The sequence below is a fragment of the Sinohyriopsis cumingii genome, chromosome 18 (assembly GCF_028554795.1).
Source record: "Sinohyriopsis cumingii isolate HCF-2022 chromosome 18, ASM2855479v2, whole genome shotgun sequence".
Taxonomy (NCBI): domain Eukaryota; kingdom Metazoa; phylum Mollusca; class Bivalvia; order Unionida; family Unionidae; genus Sinohyriopsis; species Sinohyriopsis cumingii.
Window position 1 is genome coordinate 75,518,867 of NC_142978.1, and position 26,699 is coordinate 75,545,565.

At 34.1% G+C, this 26,699-nt stretch overlaps 1 protein-coding gene across 1 annotated transcript in view; it reads right to left on the bottom strand.

Annotated features, from left to right (window-relative positions):
- Window positions 1-26,411, bottom strand: part of LOC149777005 (sterile alpha motif domain-containing protein 9-like) — a 37,812-nt gene extending 11,401 nt beyond the window's left edge. The window contains exons 1-5 of the mRNA XM_089941371.1: window positions 26,132-26,411; window positions 22,387-22,594; window positions 21,496-21,593; window positions 14,920-19,382; window positions 10,948-11,352 (exon numbers count right to left, since the gene is read on the bottom strand). Of these exons, the coding sequence (XP_089797497.1) occupies window positions 10,948-11,352; window positions 14,920-19,382; window positions 21,496-21,593; window positions 22,387-22,594; window positions 26,132-26,411 (5,454 nt within the window). The remainder of the gene's footprint in view (window positions 1-10,947; window positions 11,353-14,919; window positions 19,383-21,495; window positions 21,594-22,386; window positions 22,595-26,131) is intronic.
- Between the last annotated feature and the right edge of the window lie 288 nt (window positions 26,412-26,699).

Consider the following 26,699-nt stretch of genomic DNA (forward strand, 5'->3'; position numbering starts at 1 on the left):
GATTGATCACTTTTAAGCATTTTTGTCACTCAAGATGGAATTATCATGATCTGCAATAACTTCTATTGTTTAATAATTTTAAAACATATTAGTTGGTTTTTTTTATCCTACAAAGAAAAGAAGTTAAACATATAATACTTCTACAAATCTCCTGAAATATGAAGTTAGTATTGAATGATTAAGCTTTTTCCAAATGTATTTCTGTATCTTTTATTGATGGTATTTTATCATTCATTTGACTTTTATTACATGCACCTGTCCAATGATAACATTTTGTGTTGTTCATGGTCAGAAAGGCTGAAAGAGTCACATGGAATGTACCATGTGAAGGTCATCTTCACCGACACCTTCCACACTGAGTGCAAGTAAACAGAAAGAACACCTAATATTTTATCTTTTATTTTATTAGTGCTTTTAAAATTATACTACTTGTGTTAATTATGATAATCAGAGATTTGCATCACTGTGATGTTTGCAGCTTGTACACCCTGCTGCATTCATTTAAGTTTTCTAGATTTTCATGTCTTCCATTCCCTCATGTATTAATTCACATGCCCTATTTTCCAGTTTTCCAATTTTTTGGGGGAATTAGCAGCAGCTGTAGAGGATATTGGCATATCATCAGCAAAATACTGACTACTGTATATGATGCCAATTGAAATCAAAGTTTTAACCATATAACAACAAAGAAATAAAAACATTAAGAAAGATATCACCTTCCAAGATTGACCCCAAACCACCCACATTAATTCCTAATCTTATGTCACGTGTTTAGGCTCAAATAAACAGTAACACAAGAAAGAGTGAAAACAACAAGCTTTGATAAAATACAATATATTTCCCTGGAAAAATTCTGTAAAAATGAAAAAAATATGAACTTATGGTTTTATAGAATCAAATCCAAAAATTATCCAAGAATAATCCAAGAATAAAATTTTAGTAGTTTTAATAACAAAATGTTCTACTGATTTCAAGTTCGAATCTTGATGAAGAATCCAAGATGGAAGATGATGATGTATGCTGTAACCTGTAGTTTTAAAGTCTACAGTTCCTTGTAGAAACAAGAATTATCACTCCAGTTTTGGAAATCTAAATAAATTTCTAATAGGAACTGTATTTGATTAAGAATCTAACACAAACACATGTATTTTTCAGGAAAAAAGAATTATGCCTTTTGAATCCAAATAATTTGAAATAACTCCAAACAGTACAACATACAACTTCCAATGTAACAGCCCAGCTTCCAGAAAAAATAAGTTTCCAAAACAAAGGTTATATCGTCTTCTAAAATGTAAACTGTGGGTCACGTGATCATGTTCTGGAAGCTCGTAGAAATTAGGTACTTGTTAAAGATCACGTCCACCCAGTGTGGCCCTGACAAAAACCAATCATTTTACTCTAAGAAATAAAAAATATAAAAAATTGTTTACATCTCAAACACACAGTCCCATCATGACCTCAACAACAACCAATCATTTTAAAATAAAATTAGAACTTGTTTACGTGGTTGCTACAAATTTTGAATCAAGGTCAGGGTTTAGATCAACACCTGGTGTTTATAAACAGTCAAGGTCAAATTATTTACTGAAAAAGTATCATCTCTAGTGAATAAATTTATGTTACAATAGCATGTAATAAAAAATATTTTTAAAAATTAAAACTGACAAACAATTAAACTGAAACAAATATATATTAAATCAGATATAATTAAATCAAATAACACTAAACAATTAAAGTTACAGATGTTAAATAAAAGATGAGGAAAAACATGACATTCCACAGCCTATATATTTTTGCAGATTAACAATATTTCTTTGTATCTATTTATTTATAAATGGTAATATTTCAAATTATATATGGGCCTTGGATGGCTGAGTGGTCTAAAAGTACTTGCATTTAGTGATTACTGCCACCTCACCACTGTCTACGTGTGTTCAAGTCTCACGCTTGGCAAATGTTGGTATGTGAGAAAGCTTACCAGTAGCTTCCCGTGGGTCAGTGACTTTACCAGGTTTTACCTGGTTTCTTCCCCCCACCAGTTATACTGGCCACCATGTAAAGCCTGTCTAATGCACTGAGAAATAGCATTAAACATAAAACAACTAATTGTCTATAGAATATTGTAAGCTCACTTATAAATCTTTTATCATGTTAAGATCATGGTCAGTCAGCCTTCCAAATTTCATTACAAATAATGAACAAAAAGGAAGATGAAAACAAGTTTAACAAAGAACTAGATAAGGTTATTTCACAAAAGCCAATGACTTTTGTTAGTCAGGAAAACATCCACAGGAATTGAAAAAGTCAATTTTGAAATGTTACAGAAAGAACAAACACTCTAAAATGCTGATTTCTGTTTAACACAATTTAACAAATGCTTTAGCTTTTATGTAATAAATAGAACAGCTTTTCAATAGACCCACCATCAAATACTGATACTGGAGAAACTGCAGAACTAATCATTAAATTTTTACTGAGTTCACAACAGATTACCTAATAGCACACAGACTTTTTACTGGATGAAAGTGTTAGCTTAGGTTTAAAACTGGTCCACCATCAACCATAGTAATGAAGAAGTAGTAATACTATACATTCTTGACCATGTAACCTCCTCAAGTTTGTGGATGGCTTATACGATGAGTAAGAAAGGCTATTGATATTTTGATCTAAGGTCAAAAGCACTGGTCACTGCAAGATATATGGTTCTCGCATGATAATATTTGATATAAACTACGTGCATTAACCTTTTAGTGGAAAATGTGCTTAGAGGAAGAAACAGTACTAAACAGTACTCAAGTAAATACTTTTTAAATGACATTATCTTTTACACCTTATTATTTTATCATATATAATATCGGTATCACTACTGAGATCTCTCCTGGTGTTCATGTGTATTTAGTACTGGCTTTTATTAAAGCATATGCTACAATTGATTTAAACAAAAGAAACTTAAATTAAACCAGATTGTCATTAAGTTGTCCGTAATTTCTCTTGATCGGTTGTGTCAAGATATACTAATATAACCTTTTGGCCTGAACCCCAAGGTCTGAACCTTTTGGAGAGGTCATGAAGGTTATGAAATACTTTTGGAACTCCTGGCAGTTGACTACGTACAAGTCTTTTCAGGCACCATTATGTGTCAATCATCATGATCACAATCAAACAGACAATAATAATTTAAAAAATATTTAGATGCACAGAAATTGTTCAGGGATTAAGTTCATGTACTTTATTACTGCAATACAATTAATAAAACATTTAAGAGAAAGAGGATAAATACTTGGATTAGGGGCTAATATTCAACAACTTATGTAGCATTGCAAGCAGAGGAAACACAGTGCTGCAGAAAGCAACATAGCACAATGTAAGTACAGTTGAAAAAGTGTTGAGATTTAAGCACCAAAATTATTGGCATGAGAGCAAAATCAATGCAGATTTTTTTAACAGTGATAGCCAAAATGAAAGTGTATAACAGCATGACTGAATGTTTGAAAACAATACTACATTACTCAATTATACTACAAACACAACAAGGTAAAAGTTAAAATGATGCAAGTCACAATAAACCATTGTCCTATCACAACTACAGAGGAGACCATGATATGTGACTAAAAATGATGAACACAGTCTGCTACATTGTTCATTCGAACCATGATATGTGACTAAAAATGATGAACACAGTCTGCTACATTGTTCATTCGAACCATGATATCTGACTAAAAATGATGAACACAGTCTGGTACATTGCTCATTCTAACCATGATATCTGACTAAAAATGATGAACACAGTCTGGTACATTGCTCATTCTAACCATGATCTATGGATCTGGCCTGCACGTCTAATTACCAACATCGAATCTGATTAATAACTGCAACATTCCCTTTCAAATAGGACATAATAAATCCACTGTTTTACTGAAGTATTTTTTTTAAATTACGGGTAATACTTCCTTAACAGATTATAAAATGATTCACCGCCATTCTTGAGTAGGTCAAGCATTATTCCATCACAGGTTTTCTTATTCATGGTTTTTTTTGGCTGAGATATTCATCTTTTAAACTGAAGATAAAATGATAATTATCATGCAGTGTATTTGAAAATAAAGAAGAGTCTATTTAAATGTTCAATACTCCACCTTATCCAAGTCATAAATAACCAGGCTATTAACAATTCTGTCTCTCTCTTTCTCCTTCTCTCCCTGTTTTTTTCATAGATGTGGTATTTTGATAAATTAAATCAGAGACCTGTATTAGCAAGAATGGTTCCAAACTGAACAGACAGCAAGACAACATTACAGATAAAAGGTTTCAACACATGGTTTGATCAAAATACATACATGTGATTGCTTCTATAAGCTTACACCAGTTGTGTGAAACAGCCATATAACTTTCAAAGTGTACATTTTGTGAAAGTTTATATTCAGCAAAAACTTTATTTGAAAAATTAAATTTAATGAATTATCATTCCTCTATTAAAGTTTTCATGTGAGAAAAGCACTTCATAAACAGTCTACATTATCAAAACACTAAAGATACTGTCTACTTCTTTTCAGCGAGGAATGTAGCGGTTATAAATATTTCAAACTAGGGTAATCCATAAAAAAATGCTATTTCTGAAAATTAGATATATTAAAATATAAAAAAGGTTTCAAGAAATCTAGGCATGTGCATATCCTGATAAACGACAGCTTAAGAACAACTTCATTAGCTTCATATTGCAAATCTGTGTTTTATTAAATATTTCCTTATCTGAAATGGTAATAGTTTAGACCTTCTATTCCCTACCACCTGCAAGAACAATGACCTGATTGTCCTAGCCCAAAATCCAGTTGTCACACACACACACACACACATTAATATCCTCCTCCAAGAACCAGATAGAAAAACCTTGTCTAAATTATTATCTGACTTCCTCCAAGAACACTTGCTGAGAAAATGAAACCTTTACTGATCTTGCCTATAATTCCCAAACTGAAAATGTCAAGTTTGAAGAATTTCTAGCCAATGATTAGGATGATTCAGTTAAAGACCAACAGATGGGCAGGCTGATGGACAACAGATGCACAGGCTGAAGGACAACAGATGGGCAGGCTGATGGACAACAGATGGGCTGGCTGATGGACAACAGATGGGCAGCATTTAATCCCTTGACACTGAAGCATGTTTCAAATTATGATATATATATATATATATATATATATATATATATATATATATATATATATATGCCTACATGTCTATATATAACTAACGATTATCAGATTTTTGAGACATTTTATAGTCAATGAACAGTCTCCGATTTTAAATAAATACACAAACAAGATCTAAAGAAAGTGTAAGCCATTTTGCCAATATAGTTGGACTAAGCATCAAAAAAGAATTTGTTTCCTCCTGTAAGATAAGAGACACCCAAGGCTTGTTGTTGTAATTGGGAATACATGGATATGTCTTCCAGATTTAGCATCTGTAATATAGTGAACCTGGGTCACTTTTTCCTTTTCAGTATGAGATGCAAATAGCCATTTGTTGTCATAAGGGATCATTACTGCAAAGTCCAATTATAACAGATGGCACTGATTATATTATTCCTACTTGCTGTATGCTTACTGATGTATTTTTATGGTTCTGGTGATAAACATATGTCATCAGACATCAAATGCATACTGACAGGAATGATCAAGTTTAGAAAATTTATATGTATAACATTAAAACTATGCATATAATAGAATCTGGAAATCTGAAGATACTAACATGGAATCTGAAGATATGAAACTGCAGTATTTCAACATCACACCTGTCACATTTAGAAAGAAATATTGGCAGAGTTTAAGATTCTACCAAGAATGTACATACTGTAAACACAGACTATACAGAGAAGAATGCAAAACAAAATACACCTCATGTATTAATTGAAAATATACAAAATGTATAATATGCATTCATGTGACATAAGTTAACAGATTAAAATTCAGTTTAGTATAAACTGGGATATTTGCTATATTTGGTTGTGACTTTTGACTTCAAAGAAGGGAAGATTTTCAATGAAATTAGTGAAATGCAATTGTCTTAAATTTTTTAAAATCCCACTGAGGACCCAAAGTGTGAGTTTTTATGTTTGTAGTAGAATTTTTGTGCGATATCCGAGTCAAGTAATATTATTTTGAATGGATCTAAAAACTGATCTGCTCCCGTAAATGAGAGATAAAGTTCAGCTATAAAGTGGACAGTGTCAAAGCACATATATCTTTATGAACATTTGATGCAGATTTTGCAAAACAATGATTTCAGTGATGGCATATTCATTGTCATGTTTAATGCTGCACGATGTATGTCATTCTTGCCACCACAGCAGATTTTAAAACAAGCTTTATGGGAAGGGCAGAATGTATGTAGGATATATATTCAAGTCCTTTGAACTCGATTCCAACCAACAAAGCTCCTGATTCCATCCATCAGTGAATTTCATTTGACATTGCAGTTGCTTAGTTAGGTTCTGGCATTTCAGCACTGGAAGACAAATCTTGGATATTGCAGCAAACTTTAAACAGCAAAGCTAAACACTTTGTTTCATAACCATAATCAATGAATCTCTTTACTCCTTTTGGTATTACTTTTGATCACACATAGTAAAATCCATGTAACAAACCTCAAACACTGAAGCCAACCAACCCTGGCAACTGAATGAAAGGGGTGACAGTTCTTTTATGCTGCTTGAAATTAAGCAACTAAATCATCTTGCCCTGTTTAAGTCAATTCAGTCATGCGATCACGGGCAGTATTGCTGTAAATACACTACAGTGGAAGGTGGGTGAGAAAAAAATTGAGATATTTTTTCTTCTACACACTGGATATTTCAGATAGTGCCATGAAAGGATGGTAGGCACAATTCATCACCGAAGGAAAATCCTCCATCCATTAGGTTTACATGTATGATTATGGCAGAACTTTTTCTATATATTACTGCATTTGAACAGTTTTATTTTTTTGTCTTTAGTTGTACAGGGTATAACCGCTGCTTCCTTGCTGACAGATTTAGTAATATGTACTATTTTATTCACTGTATTATAGCATTTTTTGTCACGCTTTTCTACTAAACCAAAATCATACATTAGCGTATACTGCCACTTCCAGGTGACTCAAAACGGAAATTATCATCAACCACAATTCAAATATTGTGGAATGAGTGATGATGTTTTGCCTCTAAAGAGAAAAAGGAGCATATGTCTTAAATTTAATTAGTATGTAAAAATGTGGCACACAATCAGCAACATCTGACTAACTTGTAAGCATATAACAAAAACTCAAGATAAAAACTGAAAGAAAATACATTAGAGTACAGTGTGACCGAGCTATAGCATGCTTCATGATAACATCATTCGGATATAACAGTTGTGGCATGACTACCGAAATTTCATGTGCAAGTACTTTTCTCATACATTAAAAAAAAAAAAAATTCTTTCTTAAAAGTATGAAAAGTAATGTTAAAAAGTATAATTTCTGACTAACTTGTAAGCATACAACAAAAACACATGATAAAAAGTGAAGGAAAATACATTAGAGTACAGTGTGACCCCACTATAGCACACTTCATTATAACAATAATCTGGATATAACATAATTGTGGCGTGGCTCCCGAAATTTCATGTACATGTAGTTTTCTTATACATACATACAAAAAAATTTCTTTCTTAAAAGTATGAAAAGTAACATGTAAAAAGTATATTATCATTGTTGGGGATGAGATTGTGTATCAATTTTAATATAACACAATTGTGGCATGGCGCCTTCAACTTCATATACATGTATTTTTCTTGTACAATGAAAGTTTTTTCTTCATAAAAGTATGAAAAATAATGTGTAAAAAGTGTATTCAGAGATCGCACTGGGCTTTGCCAATGTTGCAAATTGAGATTTTTATTCCTCACTGGCGACAAAATATACCATCTAGCGATATTTTCCCCAACATTATTGACTGTTTAAATTTGTATATACAACCTGGGCTTTGGAGTGAAGAAATTCAGAGGCATCATGAAAGAAAGCCGCAAACAGGATATAAAATGAATTCGAACTTATCTATTGCTAGATAAACAAATTCTTTATTTCTATTGACAAACCATCTTAACAGTGCATTGTTATATCATAATCTGCTTGTTCTGACATCTGGCCTGTCAGTACTGTATAATGTGAGATCTCTACATTTCCTTTTTTATATAACATTTCTGGTAGCAGAGATCAACCGGACAAGGCCCTATCTCATAATGGATCTTTCAGACAAAATAGTGTCATATTATTGGCCGCCCACTAGTAATTAATACATTTATTTGTAATGACCTCTGCAGATGGTAATTAAAATTCCTCTTCTTGTCACTCATAGAATTAAATCCAATACTCATATTTACTGTAGTAATCCCTGTCAGAACAGAACACCTGTGTATTTATAGTCTGTTGGCCTGCATCAGTCCTCCACCAGAAATGTCACGGAAAAAAATCCCACAACACTCCCCACCCACCCACCCACCATAAAATACACTTGTTGATGCTACCAAGACTAGCTACAGTCAACCAACTTTTGAAGGCAGGAAAAGTAACTGCTACAATAGACCAAACAATGGGTTATTCCTTTTGTCTTTAAAATGTACCCAGAAAAAAATAGTTTTGTTGAAACTTCAAGGAATACTGATCACCTTTGAAGCACCGATCGTTCTGTATAATTCTTAGTACTAATATTACCACAACAAATCATGTTGAGGCTACGAAATCATATCTATATAATTCTAAGCAAATTAAAAAAACATCAGTCTCATTCAATGTTCTACAATTATTTGAAGTTGCCGCCACAATAAGAAACAGCTGGCATCTGTTTGGTCCTCTAAAGCTGTCCTTTTAGCAGTAACTTCAAAAACACATGCACCCTTCATCAAAGAAAGCTGACTACAATCTTCAATGAAAACAGATAACCTTTCATCAAAGAAAGTCAGCTCCAAACTTAAAAAGAATGGAATCTGATATACTGTTGCATTATCCAAAGTGGCTGAAACATGTTTACTGTGATATGAAAGTTTCATTTTTGCAGGAAAAAATATGCTTACAGTCGCTACCAACGAGGGCATAAAATGCAAATTAAATTTCCAATATTCTGAAACATTAGATACATGGCTGTCAATTTAATTGAAGATGGGGTATCTTACAATGATGTCTTTAAAACATTTTAATTTGTTCAAGTTTTCATTTGCCTACCAACAGCCTCATCCCCTGGGAGGCCTCGGCAAGCTGATACTGTCTCTAGCTGACCAAAATCATAGGCCAATTTAAGTACATGTACATGTAGCATGTAAACAGCTATATCTATGTGCTACTTGCAACAACTGTAGTGACAATCGGATATAGATGAAAATGAGGACTAACAATTTTTTTATAAATACATGTTATTAATGTTTTCTAACAGGATGTGAGTCATACATGAAGTTTATAACATGTGATCTGTACTTCAATTCATAGATTTAAGGTGCAGTACTTAATAGATTTTGGATAATGTAATACACAACTGTAAATTGTCAATATACATTTTTTTCAGACTAATTTGTCTTAATTTAATCAAAAGCATGTTTTTCTGCAAATGCTTTTACTACCTTCATTCACCATATTTTAGGTAAATGAATCATTATCTTCAGCTAATTGACATGGTCGGTTATAATGGTTCAATCTATAAAACAATCGGATTCTAATGACCCCAACTACCATGTTATAGGAGGGTTACACTTTATATGGTACAACTAGCTATGGGGCAGCAAATACCAAGCATGGTGCAACTAACTATGGAGCTGCAACAGGGATATTAACTCTGTGCATGCAACTGGCTAAGGAGCATCTGCACTTCAGAAACTCAGAATTACTGCAACCAACTAAGGATCTGTAGAGGTACATCTAGTACTGGGGTAAGAGAACAAAAGAACAATGCGAAATGGAACAACCCAAATGAACAAATACACTACGGAACATACAGTACAGTATGGTGCAACAGGATAAGGAACAGCATATATACCAATCAATGTGCAACTAATGAGCTGCAACAGGTAAATCTGATTGTACAAGAAAGGAGCAGTGCACCGAACTACTGCAAGTAACTATGGATCTGTAGAGACAAATGTAGTATTCGGGGCAGGAGAATGAAGCAACACAAAATGAACACCCCCTCTATGGAGTTATAAGAGAGACATTAACCCTGAGCACACAACTGGCTAATGAGCTGCACTTGAGAAAATGCACTACTGCAAGTAACAAAGGTGCTGTAGAGGCACATGTATGGGGGGGGGGGGCAAGCAATGTAATTGCACATGAAATACATAAGATAAAAAGAAGGTAACAGAACAAATAAACATCAGCCATCACCACCACCACCTCACCCCTGTGGCATATGGCAGGGATGGTGGTGGATTAACTGGAGCAGAAAATGTAAATAATCGCATGCATCACACACGAACTAATGGTATGTGACCCATATGCAAGACAACAAACAACCCCACATTTCTATATATAGGTAGAGGCCTACAACACCATACAGTGATTCATCAAATATACAAGACATAGACTTATTAGAGCCAACTGGTTTTAAATAAATAGCAATGTGTATTGTGTAAACAGCATCAAAACCGTTTGACTTTAATTCCAAATAATCAAAAGGAATTTAAATTAATGATTGATGTTGATGAAGGGTACATATCTGGGTCATTTTTCATTAAAAAGTAAGTGACTGCAAGGCTAGGAACCTTTAGCTTTTAAGTGTGAAGCACTTTATTCACATACATGGTAAAACACTTCGCAAAACATTTCCATATTTATTATCAACAGCACACAGTCAACATCAGATTGTAGTCTGACAATGACATATGGAATTATTGCACTACATGCAGTCTTTGAACCAAAAAATGGAAACAGAACACTACATACCTCATTAGGGCTTTTCTCTAGTTCTGATATTTCTATATCAATTTTCTGCAGCTCCTGAAAGATCTGGAGAGAACTTGAAGCTGTCTGTGGTGTGCTCACTTTGGATGCCTGTCGTCTGTAAACTTGAGTTGTAACTGTAGTGTCTTCGAAATCATCTTCATCAGAATCCTTATCAGAACCATCTGAATGTTTATGAGTGCTTACAATGTTTGCTCCCCGTGACTGTGCCTTGGCATCACCGCTCCCATTGATTGAGGGGTCATGCTGGGTTACATTGTAAGCTTTTGGGCCTGACCATCCAAACCCAAGGACAAAATACACCCGCTTCTGCCAAAGACCTCTCTGCCCTATCGGTAGGCTTGTTGGAATGGAAATTGTTGATTTGTTTCCAGATGGAGAAGTAACCTGGAAACAATTTTGTAAAGGATCCTCACATTATTTTGGATATGAAAATTTTCAAAATTATTCATGATATTAGTTTTGCCTTGTGGGAATAAGATATGCTTTTGTCTAAATTCGGCCACTGTCAGATTTTACTAATAGATTTCTGAATGTATATACAGTGTATCAGTACCTCATAGCAAAGTTTTGTATTTCACATTGGCATCAGAATTTACTGTTTAAATGTAAAATGGTGATGTGCATCAACATTCCATATTCAAGTGACTTGCTAAGTTAGTTTGAGTACTACTGTGTATATATAGATACATAAATTTATATTTCATATATATATATATATATATATATATATATATATATATATATATATATATATATATATATATATATATATATATATATATATATATCTTCAATATGATGAAGATTCCTGCTTTCACTATCATGCTATTAGAATCAGATGCCAACAATTCTCAATTGTACCATAATTGCATCACTGGCTATAAATTTCCTGATAAAAGTACTAAATTTATTCTAAAAATGTATCTCTGTACTGTAGTGTAATTAATTTTCTTAAGTACTGTTAGATTAGTTCAAGGAACAGCACTGTTACAAAACAACAGTCCCGCTGAATATTGTCTTGTCTTTTTCGGAGTTATGCGCTTCCCAAAAATTTTAACACTGCTGATGCTGCCATTAACATTACTATTGTTATGACTGCTTTTTTCCCACCATAGATAAGGTGACACAAATAATAATCTTGTCTATTTATCTTGATTCAACTTCCCTTGACCTACATTCCACTTGATCAGGTTGTTCTTATTTTCCAGTCTGAATATGTCTGTCTTTTAAAAAGCATTCTCCTTATCCGTATCTGACTTTATGTAAAACACTGTAAACTACAGGAAAGTGGACAAGTGGTTGAATCTTATCCACCTCTGAATGTTAACTGGCTACAGAGGTAAACTGATGAATTGCAAGAACTGAGATAACTTTTATCTTTTTATTATCAGAGCATTTTTAGCAAAATCCTTTGCAAAAGGTTTTCCAAGATGTTTTTGGTCACTTTACAATTCCAGCTGACATTGAAAATTTCGCACAATTCGGAGTAAATACAATTAATATATACAACATATACAGTCCAAGCTGCTTGGATGTCCAACGATTAGTGCTGCAGTTGTACTTTTTGATTGCCTTTGGAAAACAAATGTCATCATGAAATAACATTACATGCAAATTTCCAGTAATGAGTCCAATGTTTTAACCACCAATCCACTGTGGCTCCACTTCATATAGTCTGGCTACAAGTTCCACCTACTCAACTAATGATAATTATATGTATTCCTACATTGTTCTAGTGACCTTCCCTTTCCGAAGTTTGACCTTTAAGAACTGTTTACATCAAAAACTTCCTTATACTCATTATTGTGCTTTTTCACTTTTGCGTTTTCTTAATGTATTCACATTTATGTTCTATCTGACATGTTTATAGGAAAATCTTGACTGCAGTGTGCTGTAAATGAAGTAATGTAGGCGTTCAGAACCTATTATTTAAATAATGAGAATCATTTTTTAAAATCTGACTACATATAAGTTTAAATGGTTATTTTTCACTTTTTCTGGATCCTCCGATACATCCATATTCCTTTAGAAAGTCATTATTTACATGACGAAAGAAATACATACAGCAAAGTCAATGTTAAATTATGTTGACATTTTTGAATGAGATCAACCTCAAGGAGTGATACAGTATAAACCCCAAAAGGTTATATTTATGGCTAATATTGTTTCATTACATTTCATGTTGTGGCTCATGATGTCAGCACATGCATATCATGTAATTACATATTCACTGGAACTTGTTTTGGTACTGTAACATTCCTCGACAGAGATAAAACTATCCATGAAAATTTATGTTCTACCAACTTTTTGAGTGATTTTGAGGACAAAATGAACCTAGTCCTTTCTGTTATTTACTAACGCCTATAGTGCCTTAATTTCTCCTGTGTCAGAAACTATGATGTAAGGTGTCTATAATATCCTTGATGTCAGAAACTATGATGTAAGGTGTCTATAATATCCTTGGTGTCAGAAACTATGATGCAAGGTGTCTATAATATCCTTGGTGTCAGAAACTATGATGTAAGGTGTCTATAATAATATCCTTGGTGTCAGAAACTATGATGTAAGGTGTCTATAATATCCTTGGTGTCAGAAACTATGATGAAAGGTGTCTATAATATCCTTGGTGTCAGAAACTATGATGTAAGGTGTCTATAATATCCTTGGTGTCAGAAACTATGATGCAAGGTGTCTATAATATCCTTGGTGGCTCACTAATTTCATGTAGTAAAATATTAAGCATGGAATAACCTATAATAAGACTTTGTACTTAAACACAATTAAATAGTATTTACTTTTTATTTTCCTGTCTGTACTGGCAAGTAGTAACAGCAATAATGGAAACTTTTTTGCATTAATAGACTAATAAGCATGTGGATTAAAAATACTAGCCAGTTCACTGGCATTGCCATAATGAAGGTTTGCGATGAGGTGAGGAAGGTGCCAGTTGACTTCAATCTAGAAGGCCAATTCCAAACTGAGACAAAGAGATAAATGATCAGACTACTAATCCTGAAGGCTGTCCTGTATTGTCGGATGAATCAATTCTTGAGTGTAAACCTGGTTTCTTTTCATAATTCTCAACTTACATGCAAACACAAATAGTTTTTACTATTTATTTGCAACATACATCTAAGAAACACTAAATAAAGACTCCCTGACTTAATTCAGGCTATATTTAAACATAACTGGCATCAAGGAGCTCACTCAGCTGTCTGAATTTCTGAAATAATGCTATGAAGATTAGGAATGGACTGATAATATGAAAAATATAATTAATGCTAACACATCATGTATTTGATTTTGTGTAAACCTTTAATAACTGAAGAGCAAAGCAGAGATAATTCCTTGGAGACATTTATAGCCATGCACAGAGTGTGTACACTGCTATAAAAATGAGCTCAGATGTGCAACAACTGACAGTGCCCATAAAACTGAGTAGAACACCTTCACGAGACCATAAATGCAATAATATAATAATGGATGTATACATTCCTGTCATACACAGGGCAATGAACAAAGTGAAACATGAATATTTACTATGGACCAGAGAAGAGAGCATGCAGCTATTAAACATATGATACATAATGTACATAATTCTGTGTACACTGTATCAGTGTATTTGGCAAGAAATATTACTAAGTTTACATAGATTATATCCAATATGTACCACTGCAACACACAAATGAAGGCAAATTTTCACACCTGTGAGAACATCATTATGCATGGACATATTGTATAATGCATATTAAACTTACAGAGAGTTGGCAAAGTAGAAAAAGAGGCTGCAGTTGAATACTAACAGCTCACACACAATCCAAACTAAGACAAAGAAATGCCTAATAACATGACTAAGCCAGATGGCTATACTGTACAAAGTTAATTAGGTAGTCCTGTATAATGAAACACTTCACAACAAGTAATTTTTAAACAATTCTATGGCAAACTTACCTGAACAAGCACTTCTGTACCCTCACTTGTAAGCGTTCCAGTCAATCTCTGCAGTCGCTCTTTAGCGATTGGAGTTCTCCAAACAGCATCGCCTCGAATGAATTTACCTCCTCTGTGCAGTTCTTCGTAGTACAGAATTTCATCCAGACCGACCCCCTTACAGAGGAAAAAATAGGTAGTGTCCTTCTTTCTGTGGCTATAGCATATGCTACCATCGGGCTGCTGATGTGGATGCTTCATATAGAAAGCATCTTTCCATTTTCTTATTGCATCTGTTAGTTTTGGGATGGCACAAAGAGTAAAACCCTTTCTATTGTCTGTTGGCCAATGCAGCATTACCAAGTATAGGAAGGTTTCTAAATATGCTCTATCATGCACTCCAATATCGAATAGCTTTTCACTAAGGTGCAACAGATGATTGTACTCGAGTTCTACATTCAATGGTGGGGATTTCAGTTTTAAAGACTTCATGGCTATGATTGCTCCAATGTATATCACATAGTCTAGGTCTTTCCCACGTAATGAGCATACATTTCTCTCTGCTAAAGCCATAATATTTCTCAGTCTGGCCAACTTTTGTGAATCATCACTCGATTTAGGTAGGCGAAGAAGGGCTGACAAGCTTCTGCCACCTAATCGCTTCATGCGCCGTGTTCTGTATGCATTTTGGTCATCTAATGATACTAGCTGAGGTGGAATTTCATCACTATTTTCTCCAAAGTAATTGTCAAGATTTTCTCTTAAATTTATGACTTGGTCCCTAAACAAATATTGCTCTCTTCGTCTGTAAACATCTACAGTTTCATCTTTCACGTGATTCTGTTTTTCTTCCAAGTTTCTCATAGTATCATCAACGGCACTGTGAAGACTTTTTAGGCGAACTAAAATCTCATCTCCAAAATGCTTAAATTCTGGTGGAATATACTTCCTGTCAATGAGAAATTTATGAACTTTTGCCTCCCCAGGATAAAATGAAAACTGTATAAAGAGATCAAGAAGCATATTTGTGGCCCGTAACTCGGCAACAAAGCCACTGTTGTTTTGTGATGTTATTTTTTCTTGCTCACTTATCCTCTGCTCCTCTCTGAATTTGTCTATAGCTTCAAGAGCTATCTTCACCATATTAGTCGCATCCTCTCGTCCCAATTTCTCACCTGTTTGCAAACAATGCCTAATGCAGTCATAGACCTGTGATTTATAGACTTGTCCGAATGTATCCCACAAAAATGAACTTTGTGGCTTCAGCTTGGTTGCTTCCTCTGCATATTTCTTTGCCTCTAACCAGTTTTTGCAGTGTATGAATAACCTTGACAGTTGCTGCGCAATCATTGGATCATTTGTCATTTCAAAACCCATTTTCAACACCTCAGCTGCTTTATCTTGTCCTTCTTCTTTCTCAATGAACATCACAATAGGAGAAAATTTCTCTTGCATTCCATTCTCTAAAGTGTCACGTTTCTTCAAAACATCCTTGACAATTTTCAACACTTGCTTTTGGGTCATATTCCTAGATCTAACTATGGGTGAATTTAACATCTCTTTCATAACATCACTGACTCCTTTCTTTTCAGATTTCAAAATGTAATTCATTATTTCCTTTGCAAAAAGGTGATTGACGATACACAGTCCAGGGATCTGTTTCCCGAGACCAGCTCTTGACGCTCTGTTCAGAAGTACCTTCAGCGCTGCACTTATGCAGGACTCCCATGACCTACCTGTGCGCCATCTCCCTGGAGTCACAAGGCCGAAAGAAACTGATATTTCTTCATTCATTATCACATCAAATGCACTAACTGGTAAAGGCTGAAAATCTAGGTCAAATGTATTCATCACTGACAAAAACTTCAACAGTTGTTTTTCATTGGATTTTGTGATGTCATTACAAAATGCCATGACTGAATTTTTTATGTAGTCCAGGTTAAAATTTTCTTTCATGATGTTAAATGATAGTAAAAGCTTTGGATCAACACCATTTTGACGTTTGTGTTTTTCTTCTAAGTCTCTGTTCTTCTCATGAAACCATGCAATTTCATTCTCAGCCAGTTCATGATGCAGCATCACATAATTCCTGTCTTTTTTTACTTTGAAATCTTTTGTAGCCAGAGTAGTCTTTCTTCGGCAGAGAAGGAGAAGGCAGAACACTTTGAAGGGTTTCTCACTATTTCGAGACTCCACCCGTGCTTTTTCCTCCAGCTGTATATAGAGGCGGTTTACCTTATCCTCCTCCAAATTGTCAATCAAAATGACTGAAGGTCGTGGGTCCTCAGCTTCATATCTTCTGAATGTTGATATCTGTTCACAGGTTTCATCAGTGATACTCTTTAAGACACAACACCGATATTCTGACTTCAAGTCCCACAAGATCTGCCTTGCAGTGGTTGAACCCCCTGCACCTGGCTGGTGGTAAAGATGGATGATACCCACTTTATCCTCTTCATCAATACTGCCATCAAGGGTTTCTTTGACTAGCTTCATAAGCTTGTCATGTATGTGCCGCTTTAGAACCAGGCCAGAGAACCAAAAGTTCCACCACTTAACAGGTCCTCCTCGGAAAAATTGTTCTTCAACTTCTGCCTTCAACAATTTTAATTTTTGCTGGTCTTTTATAATATCATTATTCTGACATTCGTTGCGACCCAGAATGTCAAGGTCAAATAATTCATTCTTAACTTTCTCTTTCAATTGGCAGAAAGCTCCTGTTGAGGTTGGGAGTTCTATAGATGCTTCATCACTTGAACCTGTAAATTGTGACACTGTTTGACTTACATGGTTCCAAGGCATTCCTAAGACGCTCCTTGCCTTGATTGTTTCTTTGTCCACACTTTGCCTGCGCAAAAGTTCTGCAATCCAATTTTCAGTGATTTTTTCATCAGGTGCAAGAACCATCCACTGGTGCCGAAATTTGATCAACACTTCTTCTGCAGCTTCCAACATAACATCATAATTCTTCGAAAAGAGGCAAAATATTGCAATTACTCTGCCCTCTGGTATCTCGTCTTTATAGAAACGAAGAGTATCTTTGAATCCTTCACTTCTTTGTTGTTTCCAATTGAAAAGATCAAGGGGCAATTTGCCAAGTGGACCATATCCATTGCAAAATATCCACTGTTTCAGTGGAGTGGACCTAATTTCATCATGAAGATTGGGCAAACGATCAGGTTTTTCTCTATTTTCTTTTCCATTCTTGTCAAAGTCATCAGTCGTTAGCACTTTGAGCACCTTCTCTTTCTCTTCCTCCATGTACCTATATATGCTTCCTGCGTCACCATCAGTTTCTGGGGAAAAATCAAAAATGATAGTTGGGTCAAGGCTGTCCACAAAATCTAGATTTTCTTGAATAAAATTTTTGTCCATGCTACTATCAAGTGGACTCAAAATCAGCATGCGGTATAAGTCATCGCTCATATCATTCCCAGCATAAAGAAGCCCTTCAAATTTAGTCCGCAAGTCTTCAGATATCTGCTTCACTTGTGCTGCACTCTTTTCTCTCTCCTCCCGTAGTTGTTTCAGTTGATGTTTCTGTGACATAAACTCACGCCATTCTTTATTCTCAATCTTTTCAACAATTGTGTCATGCCATCTAAGCAATATCATCTCAGCCTGACCAAAACATTTTAACGTCACGAAAAATGCTTCTTCTTGAGTCAGTTTTGAATTAGGTACAACATCTATCTCAATAACATACAATGGACTTTTAGGGTTCTTGTGCAGAACATCAACAAACTGTGGTTCTCTGATACACTTCATGGCAATATCATATTGGTCAGGATAGAAGCATTCCTTGATCGCCTGATTGATACCTTTACTGATGATTTCTCTGTCAACTGAAAGTCCAACAACTTCTGCATGATCTTCTGACTTCATGATTCCAAAAAAAAGAGTTCCATTTGTGCGATCATTTAAGCAAGCTGCTGAAAATCTTATAACTTGCTCTTGCATCCAACGAAGAAGTTCATCCTGGCCTTTGTCTGGGTCGTGTCTGAAATCCCGTATTGGTTCAATCATGTTATGACATCTTGTGACGTGTGTGATGACCTCAAAACCCTGTCTGTAGTAATCACCTGTCTTCAATGTTGTATCAAACTTCCGTAAGCTTTCTACTCTTCGCTGAAGATCCTCCTCCAGTCTCACATCTTCATCTTCACTGTATTCTACTGATTCTGACAGTAATTCATCATCACCAGGTAAGTTCTCATCTTCCTTCTGAAGCTCATCACGGATAATAAGTAGTGTTTTCCTCTCTCCATATGTAAGATCAGGAAATTCTGTTTTGATTTCATCCCATGTCATGTAATGATAAACCTCACCTGTGACTTTCTGCTGACGAAATGTCTCGGTGATTTTGGGACTGAGAATGTTTCTTTCCTTTATTTTAGATTCCATTGCCTTGATAAGCTCTTCGATGCTCATTCTCTCTAGTGTTTTTCTTTGAGACTGTTTGGAATTATGTCTCATGTGTTTACCTGTAATGAGTAATTAGAAAAAAACTAATATAATTCATTATTTCAAAGAGCAATTTATTTAGAATGTAACCAATGAGGGAGAAACATTTTCAGAAAGTGTGGGCCACACAAGCCATTGATCATCATGGTTGCACCATTCATCTTCACAGTTTTTACTACAAATCTGGGCCAATTGTCTTCCAATGTTATAAAAAACCTTGAAGCCACATTACCTGTTCTATCAAGTTTAAATTGGTTAACAAGTTTTCCTCTATTTTAAACTGGTGTTCACAAAACATGTGAATATCTTGTATATTAATAACCTTGAAATACCCTTGGCTACACCATTTGCATCCTCCAAATTTGTATGGACAAATCTAGACCACTGGCCTTCAAAATTTTCAGAAAATACCTGCAGGCAACCTAAGCCAATGATAATCAAAGTTTTCAAGAAAAAAACTTGCACCACTTTGTCTTCACATTTTTTAAATAACAAATCTGGGCCACGTGTCTATTAAAATTTTATGACAAAAAACCTGGGCCATTGGTCTTGAGATGTTTATTAAAATGCCTGGGAAACTAACATTTAAAAACAAATCTGGGTCCACAGGTCCTCCAAAATTTAATAACAAACTTGGATCATCCAAGATTTGGTTACAAAACTGCTGTTTTTCAAAATTTTGACTTGAGCTGAACCATTGGGTTCCAGAATTTTGTACTCAAAAAATGTAAAAGTCTTATAAAAATTTATTACAAAAAGGGGTCACTTGTTTTTAAAATTTTATGGAGCATAAAAATCCAGGGGTCATTTGTCTTCCAAATTTTGTGGAGAATACAAATCTAGGGGCCACCTGTCTTCCAAATTTTATTACGAAAACCTGTGCTTCTTGTCTTGAAACATGTTATGAAATAACCTTGGCCACTTGCCTTCATGATTTTATTAAAAAAGTTATGAGCCACTAGAATTCAAAATTTTACTTAAAAACTTGGTCCAATTGTCTTTAAATTTATGACACAACCCCCCTCTGCAATGATCTTCAAATTTTATGAAAACCATAGGCAACCTATGCCTATAATATTCCATAAAACACATGATAAAAAAGTCAGTCCCCCACATTTATTATTTTGAATTCACTATGCACTGAATCCAAATTCTGCAGGTACAAAGAACAACAAAAAATGTTATATAAATAAATCATGTACTTAAAATTAGACAAACTAACAGGTTCAGCTCCTAATTATTGCTATGGAATCCAGCCTAATGCACCATTTATTAAAGGGTTAGAAACAAATTTACAGACATAAATATACAACACTTTAAACTGTATAATGATTATGCAGAGAACAAAGGGCATAGTGTGATATCTAATTTTAGCAAAAACTTGGCAGCATGGATTGTAACATCAAGAAAAGAAACATCATATTAGCATTTATCAGATAAAAAGCATGCCAAAGGTAATAAAATCAATACACAGGCTTCATACATACTTTCTGATAAGAAAACTGCTGTATGAATGCTCAGTAATATTACCATATGCTCCAGCAATTAATTTAACAAACAACAACATAATAAAAAAGTCTTTCAAATTTTTTTAATAACTTTAATATCCCTCCTAATCATGACTGGAGATATTAACAAGACATACTTTTAAAATCATTAATGGCCAGGAACCTATTATAATGTGTTCCATTGTTTATCTAAGTTATATAATATTCTGCGTGGTCTGGATCACCCTTTTATCTGAATGGCCCATATAATGGTCCGAATTGGCCATGGCCTGAATCAGCCATTCATGAATACACATTTTGCATTAAATGCTAAGGATAAAGTTGAATGATATATGACTAAAAGTGCCAAAAGCATCTGCTACTTTCTTCAAGTATTTTGCAGCTTTTCTGGTTCAGTTTCTGATTGCTTATGACTTATAACTTATACAAAGATAAAACACTATGTTTCTGTGAGAACTTTGTCTGGAGAAAATAAAACCCTGAGCTATAGTTTGAGATTGAATTTTCACTCTAAGACAATGAAATGTGACATTACAAAAATTAGGTAAACTGTAATTGGCCGACACAAATCTCATGCATAAACTCCAGCTCACAAATTTCATAATTTTCAGTCATGGCATAGTACCTTTACTACTCCCATCCTTGCTCCTGTTTTCTATATCTGCTCCTGTTTTATCACATGTTGGGCTTGTTGTTTTTTTCCTCAGGTTTGTAAAGTATCGACTTAAAGAATCAAGGAAAACCAGTGGAGAGTGGTGTCAGCACTACTAGTATATGGAATTGATACACTGATGAATCTATCTGAATTTGAATACTTGAAGCACTTAAGGGAGTGTATGTCCTCTCCTCATTCTAATGATGTAACCACTACTTAAGTATTCTAGAACACAGAAAATAGCTTTGATGTGTTCACTCCCAAGGATGTAATGTCATAGTTGATGGCACATGTTATGGAGAATGTACAGTGGAACAAATACAACTTAAGATGCAGACAATGAATGCTGTTGGTACAAAGTGAAATGAACGATTATCCTTTGAAGCATACTCTCTCTCTCTCTCTACAAATCACCACTAAAATCACCAATTTTAGATGCATATTTTAAACACAAACTGTAGCTGATATGGATTTTTTTCTCCTTTACACCAATCATTAAAATACTTGAGAAAAATGGATTTTAAGAGTTTGAGATTCCACTACAATGCCTTTAGAGACCATCTGACCTAAGAGACCAGATTTTTATTGCACATTTAAGTATTATATATTGTGTCATGATTTATTATGTCAGAGCACCTGTCTTGAGAGACCATGATTTCTTTTGCAAAACTGCAAAAGGATATACCGTATAACTTTGAAAATTTAAAGGTTTTGTCACCATCCATCCATATCATTATGTTTTTAGCAAAAAATGTTGTCACATAAATGTCTTGATCCTTTTGAATTTGTACTGTACAAGTTCAAACATACATTTTAGAAATGAAAATACTGACATCAATGTGTGTAATTTTAAAAGGATACATAGCGTTTTCTCCATCCTCCACATGCAGAGAAACATCACTTCCAAAACACAAACTAACACACTTTGATACTTCATCCTCATCTAGTTCTCTCTGTATATATTTGGCAATGGCAGACTGAACATCAGCAGAGGAAACTTGGGATCCATTTGATTCTGCAAAATTCTCTACCAATGCTGCATTAATCTTGTCATCTTCTTCTATGGGAGCTGCATTGAGAAGAAATTCATACAAATGTGTCATGATAAAAATGTACTCTGCAATATGTATTGTTAGGACTCCATGGACTTAAACAAAGTAACAAAAGGAAGGCAAACCAACAAGTTTAGCAAACTTAAACAAATAATATATTTCCCTATAATACAAAGTGAAGATTTAAAAGGAACTTACAGTATTGGGAATTAAATCCCAAATAATTCTAAACGTAGTACTGAATAGGTTAATTTACCAATGTTCTTGATGTATTACAATGATATAATTCAGAATGTCTTTGAATGAGTCCTCAAGAATTCCAAAGTAGTGTTTTTGCCCAAAATGTCAATGAGCACTTTGTAATTCCAATGAATAATTTCCAATAAAAAATTTTAATAAGTGATTCCTCTCTAATGATATCTGAACACAACTCAAAATATTTCCACAGACTAAACATAAAGTAGGAATGAATAATTTTGTTGATCTCAACCTTATATAAAACCCTAAGATACAATAAAATGACCAGAATATGGGTCAAAAATTTGCTTACATAACATTCCAAGTTTTTTTAATTATAAATAAGGCTAGTCCCTCAATGCAAACATCAGTAAACACCTTACTTATAATTTACAAACATGGACAAAAGCCAGCTAACTAAACATGTTTACAAATGACCATTAGTTTAAAGTACAACCTATAATCACAGATAAATTTAAGCACACAATATAGATATGCATAATATGTTCTAAAATACATTTAAAATAACACACTTTATGTTTAAGGGAACAATCAGGCAATCCTTTCTTATGAAATTAGCTTTTATGAATTAACTAGTACAAATTTACTTTGCTGCTTAAGGACTTCTTATCAATTTATATGTGCTGACCATTGTCTACTCACCCTACATTAAATATCAAGAACATGTCATGAATATGCACTCTTGACACATGCATTCTCGCAACTGTACACCAGTAATTTTGTTGTAACTTCAATAAACAATACAAAGGATCATTTCTCATGGTCTCATCACTGTAACCAGTGACAGAAGTAAGTTGCTAAAACAATTTTTTCAGAAAGAGCCCTTTTAAATGCTAAGAATTAAAAGAAAAGAAAGAATGAAAATCTCATTCAATTTAGTGACCAAGTCAAGTATAATTTAATTTAGTGACCAAATCAAGTGAAGTTCTACACAAAAAGTGTCAAAGAAGTTCCCTTTAAATACACTCCATCTTAAAAATCTTTGCTTTTTTGCCAAAAAATGTATGTTCAAGTGTGCTCTTCTGGATAATTTTGTTCAAAGACTGAATGCTTGAGAAACCAGCCAAAGTTTACATTCAAAATTGTACTGATCTGATCATAAAAAGCAACTTAACCCTTTACCTCATGCAAGCATCTTTGAACGCATCTAATGCATTCGCATGGAAGCACCTTTTGATACCTGCTGTAAACTTCTGCGAATGACAATTACGTCAGATCACATGGTCACTGTTTATGCTCTGGTTGATATCTGCTATTTAAAGTAACTGGGTCATAATCTCCACTCTTCAAAATGGCAGTTGCGGATTTCATTCAGTACTTACAAATTTTTCACAATTAGAATCACAACTATGAAAGATTCAATAACTTAGGTAAAGGCTCTGATATTGATGCAGGTAGCAATTACTTTTTATAAATTATCAAATTCAGATTATTTAGTGATGTAGACGCAGACGAAAAACTGGTAAATTTCGAGTATGAGAAATGGCAGCTACAGTTGGTCATGCTGCCTCACTGACATGACTGTGAACGAGCTCTCTCAAGATTTTAAAGCACATACAAAATTCTTCCAGGAAAAATAATTACACAGCTATAACAATCGGACTTTACTCTTAAATTTTTCCACACATAAAAGATGTGTACCAAAAATGTAAAATGGTTAAAATTGCTGTTAAACGTAACATACACTGTATTGCTTAACAGTAACAGTCAGGCCTATGCGTATGGAGTCGAATAGGTAACAGGTGTTCTATTTATAATATGCTGCACTAACTGTAACTATGCTCTATGAGGTAAAAGGTTAAATCAAAAATGATCATTAGAACCTTGCAAACTCATTATAGAAAATTTACGATATAGAGGATCTCAAATAGGTAATGATTTAATAATGAATTTATGAAACGAGTTGAATAATGTCCAGCTTTTGCCAAGGCTCACAAAAGCTGGACATTATTCAACGAGTTTCATAAATTTAATATTAAATCATTACTCATTTGAGATGGTTTTATTTCAGTGGAAATTTTATTGATGGAAAGAAGAACAAATAATTTCATTCATTCTGGAAGACATTGCACCTTTCATTTGTTGTACATAAAAAATAGTCCCATCAAAAGTTGAACTAGTATTGACGTTTAAAAATAGATTATACTTTTCTTAAGAACTATAAATCAAAGATCAAGCGTCCTTCCGAATAAACAGAACATTTTACACAGACAAAGTCATTTTTCAACATAGAATGTCCAATGTGTCTGATATCACATTATTTGATGAACTACCCATACAGCTGACGTTCCATGTTTACATAACCTTAAAGTGTCACTTTCACAATAAAACATTACATTGATATTGCGATATTCATGTGAAAGAAGGTTTACTGGATGCAGAAATTCCTGTATATAATATAATGTCTTTGTGACCTGATATTTGCAGTGTTTGATTTGGAACAGTAGACTACAGAAAATGCAAACAAATTTCATTTTGACTCTGAATTGCATCACACATTTATCACGTAAATATGCAGTGGTTGAATAAACTTCTGTCCAGTTTGGAGACCAGTTTATATCCACATTCATCTGCAAATAGAGGTGAGTTTATTTACTTCTGTAAGTTATTATTTAGACCATGCTTTTATATAGGGTGAATTCCATGCAGCAGATATTCCGCCTCCCGCAACCCCAACCCCACACAAGCAATACCCATAGTTTTACTTGCTATTGTTTTTGTCTTGTGGTTTTAGCCATTTTTCATGTTATGATATGTTGCTCCTTACATAATAAACCCCTGTGGGGGTAAATTAGCCATATTGAAGGAGATGAGACCATTTTCCCCCACTTCCTTTTTGTGAGTCGATTCGATAAATGGCGGCCAAAAATGTTCAGTGGAAACAAAAGAATTCCAGAAGTGGGGGGGGGGGGATAAAAAGTTTCCCAGGATCGCAGCCAATTAATAAAAAGAATACTGAGCAATAATTTCATCAGCTTATCTGGACCAATCAGAATCACATAAAGTGATATTTTAACGTGTGGTAATATCAAAAATATGAAACTGCATATACTATAGGAAAACTATACCTACTATATGATAAGATAGGTATATGCACACACTGAACAAAAGTAATGCTATGAATTTTACCAGCAAATTGTTTTAATTTGCAGAAAGATATGGCTCTAAGGATAAACATTCATGTCACAATCTCTGTGAGCTGTACTTATGCAGATAAACTCATGGATTAAGAAGCCTTTCAAATTTAACAGTATTAAGCTTACCACAAATTTTTCAACTGTTTTATTCAGTCATACCTAAATTTGAACTGGTGTCCCGTAATTTTTGAATGATGAATTTCTGGTCTATTTTCTGTAGTGCATTACGAAATTCCTGATAAGAATTGTTCTTCCTTTTAAGAATTCTAAGAAGCCGTGCACATTGGTCTCTAGTGGTAGTTTCTGCCTTTATCCTTTCCTCGTCATCATCATTTATCGTCTCTGATTCGTACAAACTGGGCAATATACCTTTGACATCAACATGTTCCAGCAGGAATGTCCAATTTGCCTGAATCTTAGACCACTGAGATGGTTCCATCTTGGATCCAAAATAAATAAATAAAGAAAAGTCAGCTGAAAGTATACTTCTATAAAAATGCTGTGCACAACAAAAGTCATTAGTTTCAATTTCAGAATTTTTAAAAATTGTATTGCCTCAGATAGTACCAGAGTTTGGGAGCTCTGGACTCATACCATACAAATGCATGCATATAAATAACATTTTATAACATAATGTCATATGTTAACCAATATGCCCATTATACATACTTTAAAATCAGTTGAGTTAGTTCCTGAACACAGAACAGATAAGTGAGAAATAAATAAG